The sequence below is a fragment of the Drosophila sulfurigaster genome, chromosome X (assembly GCF_023558435.1).
Source record: "Drosophila sulfurigaster albostrigata strain 15112-1811.04 chromosome X, ASM2355843v2, whole genome shotgun sequence".
NCBI lineage: Eukaryota > Metazoa > Arthropoda > Insecta > Diptera > Drosophilidae > Drosophila > Drosophila sulfurigaster.
This window is the reverse complement of record NC_084885.1, coordinates 11,694,360-11,709,303: the sequence shown is the minus strand read 5'-3', so window position 1 is coordinate 11,709,303 and position 14,944 is coordinate 11,694,360. Positions and strand designations below refer to the sequence as shown.

Sequence of the window (14,944 nt, the reverse complement as noted above, 5' to 3'; positions counted from 1 at the left end):
AGGCTTTACTTGGTATAATTGTATAGTACTTCTTTCAAAATATACCAAAAATAGTATACCACAAAAATGTCAAAATATATACATATAAAATATACCAAAATAATATACCATAAAATACTGAAATATACCGAAGGCTTTGTTTGCTATAATTATATATACTTCATTCAAAATATTTTATCGTATATTTTGAATGAATAGTATACCACAAAAATGTCAAAATATATCGAAGACTATATTTGACGTACTGACATACTGTTTCATTCAAAATATACCAAAATATACCAAAGGCTATATTCGGTATATTGATATAGTATTAAGTGCATTCAACATATATTTTCTTGCAGTGGGTATATCGGGTATATAAATAATTGCCGATCAATGTTTTTGATGCAGTTTTCCAAATCAAATTGAATACTAATTATTTCTTGGGATTAACTAATTCAGTTCTTTTGATTGGAATATCAATATTTGCTTCACAAATATATTTCGCTGTATTTGGCGAAACATTCGCATAACATAAATATTTAATATAAAGAAATAAACATTTCAATTATAGCAAAATATTTGTTTTATTTTGTCGACCATCAATCAAGTTGAGATAAATCAATTAAATCGCAGATCAGATGCAGCACCCAAAGTATTATTTTGTTTTTGTCGATGCGTATTCGGGGGATATAGATATAACAATAAAGCTATCGATCAATTATATAGTATATGGCGACGTGGCAATGGCCTGAGAGTTGATTTTATCCAGAGTCCATTGAGCACATTGAATAAACATCGAAAATCGAGAATTGGATATTGAAAATTGGGAATTGGAAATTGGAAATTGAAATTGGAAATACCCGTAATGCAATATACATTTCCGTTCCGCCTTTGTTCCGTTGCTGCTTTGGACATAAAAAAGCAACATCAAACGATAATTGCCACCTTTATGGGCGGGCTCCGTTCATAATTTGTGTGTGTGTGTTCGTGTGTGTGTGTGTGTGGGCTACTAAATAAAGTTTGCCTTTAAACATACGAGTATTCGCAACACAAGAGAAAGGAACATATGCTTGGGCCCAAGCAATGGAAAATTCGGCCGCTGTTTATTTGCCAAATTATATTGCACTCGTATTTATTATTTTTTATGCCACGATTTTCATATATACATATATTATTTTGTACATAATGTGCGAGCACATTATATAAATTTAATTACACTCGAAATGGTTTTGGCTGCGATTGAAAATGGGTTTGCAACTTTTTTTTTTTGTTTTTTGGCCATGTGCTGGGCAACAACTTTTAATGATGCCCCCTCCACGCCACGCCACGCCACGCCACGCCTCTTGACGACTGCCCGCCGCACGTGTTGCACGCACAGCAATTTCAGTTTCATTTCCAGAATGTACACACCATTAGCTCGCTTCGTAGTGGGTGGGTGGGTGCCAGTGGGAAATTGTATCTCGGAAATCTATTTTAATGCGAATCGCACGGCTATTTCTGAAGCCATTTAAACGCCATGGGTGGCCCTCAATGCTTACTACTCATAAGTGCAGGTCGCGACTTCTTCTTCTTCGGAAAGCAGACCTAAACAATACTTCGATTTCTCGCTTATCATCCACCACCACTTGAAAGTGGAGCAAACTTATTAATTATCAATGAAATCACAGCACTTCTTGCTTGAATTTATCATATTTTCTATTTTCTTAGTAATTACTTATTTTTAAATGTGGAATATCACACGGCATACTTTTCGGCAGTCGCAAAAATATGATGAATGACTTCCAGGGTATGTGATAAGTTTACTATATTCCACATTTACTCTAGTTGAAAACAACAAATTTATAGTGATAGATAGAGTCCATTATTTTGGTTCAATTTTTGCAGCCCTTTATTTTTACGAGCTGTGCAAAGTTCATTGTATGCTCCCAGAAATAAAGCAAGAAACTGTCAACGAAACTTGAGTTTATGGCTATTTCTTATTCTTACACCAAATAAAAAAGAACAAAACTGGAAAATATTTAAGTTTTGTTGACTGTTTTCTTAGTGTCTACAAGTTGTAGAATATTATACAATGGCGTGTATTATACAATTATGGAGTGAAAGCAATGTTATGCATAAAAATAAGTTGGAATACATATTTTTTTAAATATAAATTGTTTCTATCAAACTTTTGCTCTTTTTTTATAATATTCAAAGTTAAGACAATCTAACTCCGAATCATTTAAGTTATTTTCCTCTGCGAACATTAAAACAATATATTATATTAGTTTTTATATTAAACAAAGAAACAGGAATACAGTTCCAATCGAGTGTGCTCGACTATGACATTACCCAACACCCATTTAGAATAAGAGTATTATTCTTAAAATATACCGCAAAAATACAAAAATATACTGAAGTCTATATTTGGTATATGGATGTAGTACATCCATTCAAAATACACTAGAATATACTAAACATAGCAGATTGTCAATCAAAGTAGTTAAGACCCTCTTATTTCTTAAATAATATAATAATTTTTATCTGATCGCATCCTCAGAACAATCTCTATAAATAATTTACCAACTGTCATAATTAGGACAATGAATCATTTCAATTCATTAATCTTCCAAATCAAAATCAAGTATTTCACAAAAAAAAAAAAAAAAAGAAAACATTTCTATGGTAATTTTCCTAAGGTCACATCGAAAAGCAAAAAATAAAATAAAAATTTGTAGTTTATTGCATTGTTGTTTATAAATCATTTAATTTACTATATATTACAGTTTTTGATATGTTCAGACATGCTCAGAAATGAACTACAAAGCATAGCAACTATATTTATGCATTATTTTCGAAAGTCTTTTGTTTACTTCGCTGTTTATAAACAATGGGAAAGAGCAATTTGAAGGGCAAGCCCCAATTTCATCCGGACAAATGTAGGTCTATCAATATATAGGCATTTTTATGTCTCTCTATCTTTCTCTCTCTCTCACTCTCTCTCTCTCTATTTCTTTCTCTCTGTGTAAATATTGGTAACCCGGAAGTAATATTACGGAATTGCTTCGATGAATTCCGCTAACGCAAGATCAATAAAAAAATCTAATGAATGTGAGAACGTGACTATAATAAGAACAAGTACATTTGGAAGCACAAATACATGTGGATTTCTATGGCTGAACCAAAAATATTTCAATTTTAGGTTGCCACATAGTAATCGTTAATCAGAGCAATTTCAAATTGCTTAAAATTTCAAAATAAGGCTCTTTATTTGTCAGGAATATTTTATATATATATATATATATATATATATTTATATATATATTTATATATATATTTATATTTATATATACTGTAAACATATTACAACTATAAAATTCAATAATCGAATTTTAAACTTGCTAAGAATGTTTTATGATTCATTTGTGATTTATTTCACAAATTCCTAAATGTTTCATTACTCACTCTTTTGCGATGTGTCATCTCCAAATGACAAGTGTCATCGCTAACTTGTCACAACTACAAAGTAATTAATTATGCGATTTTAAATTGAACGTAATGGGCACATGTAATTAGGGCTCGAAAATATCGACAAACTTAATATCGAACATTTTCAAATATTTGATATTGATTGATTTTGATTTTGTCCGTTGAATTTCAGTAATTGATAGCTTTCGAAATCGTTAATATCGATGCATTCGTTGCTATAAAAATACTATTTGCTGTTATAGATATTAATATTCACTGCTAGACGAACGAAAGAGTTAACTTTAAAAGGTAACTCAAATTCCAATATTCGGATGGTAAAAGGGAAAAAGAACCTTATTAAAAACAAATTAACAGATTCCTTATCAACTATAAATCTTTTTTACTTGCTATACATATTTTTAATTTATAGTTATGAAAATTGAAAAACTTTTATTCTAATTTCAGGACGATCGAAATTCAGAGAATTCTTATTGGTGAAGTTCAACTAAACATCAAATACTTTGTTCAGATATTGGTTTTGAAATCAATGCAACTATTGAAATACTTTCAAAGAGAGATCTCCAAACACACAGAGACAGAGGTGAAAAAGAAATTGATTCATATTTGTTGGTGATTGAATTTGACAAACAATTGTGGAATATTAATCAAAGTCAGTTGCAATAGTTTTCAACTTACACATCTCCACATCCATGACTTCCTGTGTCGTCGTTGCCATGACGCTCAGCATTTTCGGTAGTTGTTGTGTTTGTTGTAAGTATTTTTTTGGTATTTTGTTTTTTGTCGTTTTGCAGGGCGCTCACAAGTTGCAGTTGGACGTGGTCAACAGGGGGAGAAGCATTATATCAATTGCTGGTCGAACCAAACGCTGACCGGTGCAGTTTATGGCACCAAGGCAGCCAAGGCTAAAATTAGTTTGGCAACACGGCACTCAAAAACAAATTCACCAACAAACAAAACAAAACAGAACAGAACAGAACCAAAAAAAAATCAAATAAAATGGAACGCGAGTAGAAAAACAAAATCAAATCATAAACCGAGCGCGTCGCATGAACCGTTACACCGTTGCACACACACACACACGCGCAGCTGCACAGAACTGCACACACTTGCACACACGCAGAGAAGTAATGCAAGAAGTGGAAGGGGGAAAAGCACACCGATTGAAATTGAAAGTTCTCATTTGTTTTGCTAATTGCAAATTAAACAAATTCGCACACGTTCAGTATATACCAAGAGTATATATTGACTATTTGGTATTTTTGCAGCGTTTCTCGTTTCTCGTTTTTCGTTCCTCGCTTTGTTAGATTTGCGAATCTTTAATAAGCATTTCCCGTATATTTGCTGATGTAAATAAGACCGACAGCTGCCCCGTATTCTTCTTTTATTTCTTCTGTATTTAATTTTTTTTTTTTTTTGTGTGGTTTTTTGCAGCCAGTCAGTCAGTCGTCTGTTTGCGTTGACGGCTGTACGGTAAATGTTTTTGCCGCTTCGCTCAGTCTCTGCTCTCTTCTTTTACTTTCCATTTTCTTATTCGTGCCGGATTATTCGTTCGCCCGTTCCTTTGGACTGATGCTGAGTACACAAAGTACACACACACACACATACACACACACACATGCATGCACACATATACTCGTATTTTTGGCTCCCCTCCCCATTCGCCATTACAGTTGCTCTCAAACTGTGCTCGGCCACTGCGATCATCTCATGGAATTCCACTGCGCCTGCTCATCGAAATGAAACGAATCGAAAACCAAAACCGAAACCGAACAGGCGAGAAGACCAAAAGAGCAAACGAGTGAAAAACCCGATTCGTAATCCTCAGTGGTTGTTCCCAGGTGTGTTGAAGGTGAAAGGTGGAAATCGTGGTGGAAATAAGCGAGAGAAAAAGAGTGTGAGAGAGATGGCTTTTCCGATCGCAGCAGCTGCCGTGAAAACAGACACACACGAACAATTCACGCACAAGGCTACATTCGATTAACGGAAAATGGTCGGAAAAGCGCATTCAATTAATATTGCAATTCTTACAAATCGGTTTTTATTAACTACAACTTTTTCCAACGAAATTATTGCTAATTTCTTTGAACTCATAATCAAAGCTTTCCAGTTATAATCGAGAATACAGATGCAAAGTTTCGGTAGAAGCAATTTACCTTAATATTCACTAAAATTCTAAAATTTTAAGACAGAAGATAGTTATGCTAGTTAAGCTCATCCTAAGATCTCTAAGTGTTTCTTCGTTCTTGTAATTTAATTAGATGTTTGTCTATTAAAATCCCACATACAATACACTTGTGAAATATACTTTTTTGGTATTTTAAATATACTAAAAAGGGTTCTTCTGGCGGAGCCTTTATTTCTTTTCTGTTTTGGCTTCTCTCTCTTCTATTTAATCAAAGAGCTGTCAACTGAGCTGTTCACTCTACAGTATATTTATATTTACACTTATACCAGATATGGCATTCGGTATATATATATTTTAGAAGAATATTCTGTTATTGAAAATGGGTAGCGGGTATTTTACATTCCAGCATCCTCGACTGTAGCTTTCTTTCTTATTCCTGAGCATTTCGATGTAACACCAAGGCAAGTGAGATATTGTCCTATTAATCGAAGTTTATCGAGATTCAATGTCTTGATTTCTTTGCAGTTGAACTCATCAGACTGTTTATAGAATTCAAACTATTGTAAATAAAATAATTTACCACTCATTAACTCTAGTTTTTGATAGGCACAAAAAATCTCTTCAGCAATTTCAAACGGTTGAGTTTTAGTAGCAGACAGTGAAAACTTTTTGCTGATTAGGTTGAGACTCTTTTGGCTGTTTACAAAAGGATGATAATATCTCAAGAATTAATATATATTTGCCACGTAAGTATGCATAACAGTGTTGTCAAGTTAAGTTGTAACAGCATAGAGTTTGCAAATTATTTTCTTACTATGCGTATACTTAATTTACAAATCAAAAGAATATCCTGAGAGAGAGTCTATTCTTAAACATCAAACAATTCTTAAGCGGCATAGACATTCAACATTTAAGTAGAACTGAGTTGATATCAGGATATAGGAAGTAAAAGCGAACAACAAAAGACAAAATGTCAATTGGAATTTAAGAAGCTATAATTCACAATAAATAAAATGCAACTTTGCCTTGAACAACAGTTTTCTTAACTAAATGCTTGTTAATGCAGTGAAGCGAATTTGGCGAAAGAATATTTGATGCTTGGCCATTGCTGACATGGGCTAATAATTCGCATTGTGCCACTCGCATTCCGATTGCTGCCGACAAGCAAGTGTACAAGTATCATATATGTATATACTAGATGGCATACTACATCTGGTCGAGACTTTTGATGGCAGCATAAAGTACTTATTTGCGTGTCTGTCTGTGTGTATTTCTGTGTGTGTGTGTGTGTGTGTGTGTGAGTATCATGGCATATTTAATTTAAGCGATCCGTTTTATTATTCTATTCCAATCGCATCTCAAATTGCGTAGACAAACCCATCAGCATTCGCACTTCGGTCATCTAGTCGGCATTTGGCATCGCCTTCCCTTACCCCTTCGCCTTCCCCTTCCCACAAGCACACCCCACACAGTCCGAGTTGGACATTCCTCGCTCGTAGTATTGTCAAATTCCAAAGCGCACATGTGAAACATCTTGTGAAGGACAAGCGGGGGACGAGGGAGACAACGACTCCGACTGGGACTGGGACTGGGACTGGGACTCGGAGTGACTCTGTGACAGAGGTCGGAGGGCGGAGGGAGAGCACTGGGTTAATGCACTGCCATCCGGCAAAGAATTTACGAAACTACACACAACAAAAAAATAAAAAGAGAGAGGAGCAAGAGGAGGGAGGGAGGGGCAGGGAGACACAAGCTCATCCCTCATGCAGCAGCGAGGCGAAACGATAGTAAAAACCAACTGAATTGTTTTGGGCGAGAGAAGAAAAAGCTTTTCGTATATTTTATTATTGCATGCATATCGATTGGGCAGCAAAAGAGCAAAGCAGAGCAGAGCAGAGGAGAGCAGAGGAGAGGAGAGGAGAGTAGTCCGAGTCCGTGTCCCCACCCAATGTGTTGACATCTATGCCATTATTTATTGTCACTCAGTCCGAAACGGAATCTGAATTGAATTGAATGTTGAGCGTTGTGTTGCCCCCCTCTCTCTCTCTCTCTCTCTCCTATCCCTCGACTTCTTCCCCCCTCTCTTAGCTGGACATCTGCCAGTTGGCAAAAGCTTCCTCAGATCCTCAAGTTTGCTTAGCTCTCTCACTCTTTCTCTCTTTCTCTTTCTCGCTTTCGCTCGTTATTGTTTATTATTGTTGAGAGTCGCATTTGAATGCCGCATTCGCACCATATTACAATCGCTTGGCCAACCTCTCAATGGCTTCTCGGCATTATTAGCAGCCTGTCACAACGTTTGACACCCAGTTGCAAGTTGTCCGCTGCCTCCGCCTGTTGCAAGTGCCCCAATTGCAGCATATTTTCGAAAGCTGTCACTCGACAGACGACCATCGACTGTCGACTGTCACTTTGTCGTGTTGAGTTGAGTGCCATTTGGGTAATGTAATTTGAGAATGCCGCTTTAAGTTCTTCTTCTTTTTTCTCTGTCCAGTTGCAGCTTCATACTTCTGACCATGGCCCAAACACGCCTCCTCACCCCGGCTTAATTAGTCGCTGTCGCTGAGCTCGCTCTACGTTTTTTTTATCGTTCTGTTCTCCTATATAGCGTATATATTCCCAGTTTCGGGTTTCCCTGCGATTGTGTCCGCTGAATTTGAGCTCCCAACACACATAATTACATGTTTCAACTCCTTCAACAAGTTGCAACAGTAACAACTGACCTTCTTTATTGACTCCTTTTATTAGCCATAATTAAAACAAGTGTGATATCCGCTACTCATTTTCAATTTAAGCAAACGGAGAAGAATAATACCGCATATACTAAAAACGAACCAAATTAATACATCAAATATATAAAAAAGTAAATTTTGTTGCATTTCCATATACTATTGTATTCAAAATATACCGTTATACTAAAAATACTAAAATATACCGAACGTTATAATTAGTATACCGATATACACTTAGCACTCGCTTAACACGGACTCTTTTAGCACGAACTCGGTCTTACACGGTTACAAATTTGCTGCCATTCCTCTTTTAACACGCTAACAACCTCGTTCTTACACGATTTTTTAATAAGGAGCCACTAAAATGAGAAAACATGTCGAAGCAAATTGGCTTAGACTATAAATGAAACCAAATGCATTTCAAATTTGATACAAATAGAAACATATGATCTCCTTACTTTTTAACATTTTAACCTATTAATTAATTATATGAAGCAACTTTTTTAATTTAATACCAACTTTTAATTTTGAAAATATGAATGGTTTGCATTTATTAAAGGCATATGCATAATAACTTTTGGTTAATTTTGAACAAATGTATGAATTTTTAATAAAAACAGACCAAATTTGAACAATAACAAAATTTTTTTGCTACCAATTTTGAATTTTGCGACCGTAACCCCTTATTTTGTACAGAATCCATGTTTCGCTTAACACAAGGATTTTTAGGAACGTAACCCCCGTGTTAAGCGAGAGCCAAGTGTATTATTACATTATAAATATACCGCACATAATATTTCCCTAAACGAATATACCAAAAAATACTGAAATATATACCAAATGGTAGAATTGGTATATTGATATACTCTCACAATACAAATATATCGAATTTTCAACCTTCGACCCTTTGGCTAGCGCGTATTAAAACAAATCTTAGCAAATCTGATGACCAAATAAGCTTAAGTCTTCGAACTTTAAGCAAATGTACTTAATATTCATTGAACTGTATTTATGTATAATACATATCCAATTTAAAAGTTGTTTCTTCTGACTGAATTATCAACGCCAAAAGGATAAGCAAGGATGTTGCACTTTTGATAAAGCAAAAGAATACACAAAGAGATGATTAAAAGATGAGATACATAGTTTGATTTTTAGTTTCATCTTAAAACTGTTACGGACAGTTTAGACAAATAAATTATATTTCGTTTCTCTAAGTATTTGCAAAATTTTATGCTCTGTTTTGTTATATAGTATTTTATACAATTCGAAAATAGACTTAAGCAAAACTACTGTCAAACTTTGCATATTTGAGTTAACAAGAAATCTAAAACAATTAATGTTTTTAACGATCTTAAGTTTCTACAAAAATAGTAAATTAGTAATTACCCAACTGATGCCTTCAGTATGCTGTGTATATATTCAAAAAAGAATTCGAATTGTGCAAAAGTACACAATTCATATGTTTGTAGTATTAAAATTGCAGTAAAAATTAATTTGATTTCATTAATTTGAAAATATTTTCAGCATTTTTCACATTTGCCTTGGCTATCACAATGATTTATTTTTTGATTATTCATACTTATACCCCTTCCCCACTTCGCCCCCATTTGCTCACTCAGTTTGCTAGTTAAAAACATCGAATTGAAAGACATTTGCTAGGATGCGAATTTTAATGGTGATGCGAGGCCATTGAATAAGACAAATAAACAATAGCAGCAAAAAATTAAATTAAAAATGTTTGCGTGTTGCCTGAGGCAAAAAAAAAGCAGTAACAACAACAACAACTGAGCATATTTAATTGAATTTTGTGGTTTATTCATATCACTAGCAATACTCTGGCTTCTTGGCTGAAGAGTATTTACGATTTAATCCAAATCAAAATATTATTCTAACTATAGTATATGTGTAAAGTAGATAACGGATTTTTTAATCATGTCTAAATTGAAATTTTATGGCGCATTCATTCATTTTCTTATTATATCTGAAAATCTACAGAATTTTATTAAATTTTCTTATATCTGAATTAATCATCTATGGATTATTATATTTAAAGCGATATTAAAAGATATTCATTTTTTTTTATATCTCAATTGATTTTCGATTCATTTTCTTATCAGATCTGAATTCATATTCTTTGGATTATTCATTTATATATAATAAATAAATGAATAATCCAAAGAATATGAATTGAAATTGTATGTATTATTATAAAAGATATTACTTAAGTATACAAGATATTACTTTTTTGTATATCTGAATAAATATTCTATGGATTATTCAATCATTTTCGTATATCAGAATCGATATTCTACAGAATATTAATTAGTTTTCTTATATCTGAATTGATCATCTATGGATTATTCCTTAATAATCTGTTTAAACATGAAATATATTGATTTTCTTTGATAAATTCACCTATTAAGTGCTCTTAAAAACTTGTTCCTATTAAAAAGATTCTTCTATTATTTTCATATCTATAATATAACAAAATACTACTCAAATAATCAAACGTAATTTATTAATTTTTTTTTAATTTCCAGTTGTCCTTAATCGAGTTAAGCGATTCCCTTATTAAATTATAAATGATGCTAATGAATTTTTCCTTTTGAGAAATATATAGACACTGAGGCAAAATAAACAAAATAAAGTATTTTTACTTTAGAAATACATTTTTTTGCATTATAAGGGTATTTCTTGATGCAATCTGTCGCGGGCAATACTTGCTTCACAATATTATTATTATTATTATTATTATTATTGTTAGTACTATTGTTGGGTCCGCAGCTCAGATGCAGGCCAAATAAATGGCCATAATTTTTCACAATCGAGCATTAAATTTTTAGTATTGTATTTAGCTTATAAAAACCAAAGGCCGGCAAGTCGTTGCCGTTGCCCTGTTGCCCTGTTGCCCCGTTGTCGATGCCAGTCACAAAAATAGACAGGCAAATGAATATTTGCAAAAGGCACAAAATAAGAAGAATCATAATAAAATTTATATACTCGTGTACTCACCGCAAAACAATACACAAAATAGTCGAGCAAACCAACAGCAAACAGCAAACACAAAAAAAAAATCCAATTGATATTTACGCCTTAATTTATTGCTTTAATGCATCGAGAATATGGGAAACAAAACACGCAACCCAATACAAATTGTTCATACACACACACACAGAAGAAGTACTATATAATATAAACAAAGCCGAAACTAAAACAAAACCGAATGTTTATTTTATGCTCTTGGTCAGGTTATAATTTGTATTTGTGTTTTTTTTTGTTTTTTGTTGTTTTCAGTTTTTCTGTTTGACACTTTTCCAAAAAAATTGCATGCGAAAGCGGGTCACAAGAGACAATTAACAAATGGAAATTGCAGCGAGGCAAAAGTAAAATAGAAAATTGATATATGGAACTTTGACTACCGATATATATGTATGTATGTATATATATAGTATATATAGTACGTGGGAGAGAACTGCGACTGCAACGCGTTGCGAGACGTCTACTGACCAACTGAATACAGATATATATCTAATCAAATGACTGGCCGTAAAAGTTTCCTGGTATCGCCAAAACAGCAAAAAATGGCATTCACGGAACGGAATCGGAATCGGAATCGGAGGGAAATACATATATAGTATAGTATTAAAATTATAATATACATATATGTGAATTGAATTTGTGGAGCATTGCAAAATGTGGAAATCTGAATTCACTTGAACACAATAAATGTTTTTGGGGGAATAATTATTTTGTATTTTTTTTTTTTGGATTCAACGATTAAAACGCGCACGTGGAACGTGGACGTCGACGCGGACAAAGGCGACGCAGCACACTGAAACTGAAACAACGCTGAAACGCTGAAACGCTAAATTCAAGCGGCCAAAAGATTAACCAGAGATCTTCTCCCCCAGCATGAGCATCAACAGCAGCATCAGCATCAGCAGACCAAAAAAAAGGGGAAAAAAGACTGCTCCAGCAACACCAAAAACTGAAGATAAACAAAAGTTATGATTCGGAAATAAACTAAAATTTGATGTGTTCAGTGCGCGCTCCGTCGCGACGTTTGCGTTTTATTTTTGGATCTGCCACAAGCTGCCCAACTTTGGAATTTCAAATATTTATGTACATACCTCCCATCTCTTTGTGTATGTGTGTGTGTGTGTGTGTGTAAAGAGTCGAGCACTCGCCACAGTCTGGGTGGCATCCTCCAATTAGAGCATGCAGCACTGCTATTTTGGTCAGCTTCAGCTACAGCTACAGCTACAGCTCCAGAGTTCATCAGACTTGCAACAAAGAACTCCAATTGCAACTGCAACTTGCATGTGCAATTAGTTCAGTGCAATTTTGTTGCAATATCTACTCCGTAATTACATTTTAAATGGCCAGCTCGGCACGTGACCAGCATTGGCAAAAACTTTCACATACTATATTTTCCACTCACTTAATTCTACTCCCCACTTTTTGCGCTTTAAATGGACTTTTAGCAATATGTATTTTCAATTTTATAATACTTGTACGAATGCAAGTGACATGGTAATAAATCAAATGCACTTTTTTCGTTATTTGCTCTTCTCTTTTTTCCATTCTCTTTGTCACAGTTATGGCTAATTGATGAGGCTGCTAAAGCGATTTCATTGCCACAGCTTACGATTAAGTACTCGAAGAGAAGCGCAATCAATAAGGTTGTTTTTCTTCACATTTTCAATACTTCAATAAAATACATATTTATAGTAAGAACTAAAGTTCATTTTAGTTACATTTCAATTGAAGAACACTCTGTTTTTATATGTCTATTAATATTTAAACTGCGCTTTATTAATCTTTATATACCTGTACTGTTTCACCAACGAACAAATCTTCTTTAAAATAAGAGAAATAAAAATATTATAAATAACTTATAGATCTACCCATTGAGATCTAACGATTGGTAATGCGATTTCATAAATTGTTTTCCACACTGCGCGAATTATCGATCATTAATCATTTAATGCGTTGTGCTGAGTTATTAGGAACACATTGAGGCAGAAGCAGAAGCAGATTAGCATATGACGTCTGGCTACAACATTTATTGAAAAAACATAAAACATCTGCACTCACTCGACTTTAGTTGAGTCGCATCGAAGTGTACGAGTATCGAGTCGACTCAACGATCATCAAAGACGGCGAGCTATTAATTAGCCATAAAATAAAAGGCGCCAGCTGATGGCTCTCGATGTGAATGGCCGCTGATTGCTCATAAATGATATGACAGGCAAGCTGATTGTGCTCATAAGTGTAGTTTCGAGTGAGAGAGTGAAAGAGAGAGCTTATATTAAGTATACGCAAGTTGCGTATACGATACGTTAACCGTGTAATGTTATGTAGACAGTCGACCATCGTCCGTCGATGGGCACGTGCTTTTCAATTGGCTATTAACGAGATCATCAAATTGACATTTCTCTCGCTCGTCGCACATACAAATGCTGACTCTGCCTCTGTCTCTAAGTCTGACTGATTGACTCGGACTGGCGTCCAGATGGCCAACCGGTTGACTGCTTGCTGAGTACTGAGTGCTGAGAGTGGCTGGGCGTATTTAAATACTGTGAGCCATGTCTTTGCCTTGATTAGCATGCTCGGCACGTTCGTGGGCAATATTTGAGCTTTGAGGCGTTGGCGGTCCTTCGATTTGTGCCTTCCTCAACAGCTCATCCGTTCACGATGATGAGCTGTTAAATTGAGAGCAACCAATTGCGACGATTGCAACTTAATGCAATGAAAAGGTAGCGCGTGTCAACAGCTCATTAGCATCAAAGAGATCCATTGCTTTCATCTACAGTTCAATCTCAGAGTCGACCACTTTCCCATTCTTCTCATCCTCCCCTCCTTTATTTTCCTACTATTCTTGCCCCACAATGTATGCAACATTTTTTGAGCCACAATCAGTCGTGTCGACCGACTATTGGAAATTTACTTGGTTTTTGTATTTTTTTTTTTTTGAATAAATGCATTTTTTGCAAGTTTACAAATTTACGATTCCTTAATGCATTAAAGTATTCAAATGGATCCGTACTAAAAACTCTCCTATATATCAGAGCTGTTGCAACCGAACCCCACTTGTATACATTGAGCAGAACATGATACAATTATACAAGGTAGTCCCGTCGGAAAAAGCTTTCGTCAGTACGCATTCGTTTTTCGACGCAAGAGGTTGTCTGCGGACGAATTTTTTCTGCAATTAACCCTTGTGCGAAATGACATTTTTCAATGTATGCCGTAGATACGGATAGAATTAAAACGTTTAGAGAATTAGAGAATTCTCATATATATTGTTAATATTATTCATAAACAACTTACATTTTAGAAATATGTCAAAAAGACATTAATATTAGCTTCAAAATATGTAAATATTAACATCATCGTCTAAGGGTTAATGCGCATTTCATTGTCGTCTCGCTCACACTGCTGTGCTGAGACTCTTTCACTCGCACTCATTGTTATGTTTAAAGACGGACAGCTTTTTCCGACGAGACTACCTCATGATACAATTATACAAGGTAGTCCCGTCGGAAAAAAGCTTTCGTCAGTGCGCATTCGTATTTCGACGCAAGAGGTTGTCTGCGGACGAATTTTTTAGCGCAATTAACCCTTGTGCAAA

General features: G+C 34.6%; 1 protein-coding gene and 1 long non-coding RNA gene across 2 annotated transcripts in view; one reads left to right on the top strand and one right to left on the bottom strand.

The window, feature by feature from the left end:
* The window catches only part of LOC133849175 (serine/threonine-protein kinase phg2-like), a 69,403-nt gene extending 65,153 nt beyond the window's left edge, over positions 1-4,250 (bottom strand). The window contains exon 1 of the mRNA XM_062285086.1: positions 4,129-4,250. Within this exon, the coding sequence (XP_062141070.1) occupies positions 4,129-4,180 (52 nt within the window). The 5' untranslated portion in view covers positions 4,181-4,250. The remainder of the gene's footprint in view (positions 1-4,128) is intronic.
* On the top strand, positions 4,056-4,373 carry LOC133849178 (uncharacterized). Its single transcript, XR_009895335.1, has 2 exons — positions 4,056-4,188; positions 4,245-4,373. It is a non-coding gene; the product is annotated as an uncharacterized LOC133849178 (long non-coding RNA).
* Positions 4,374-14,944: the final 10,571 nt, after the last annotated feature.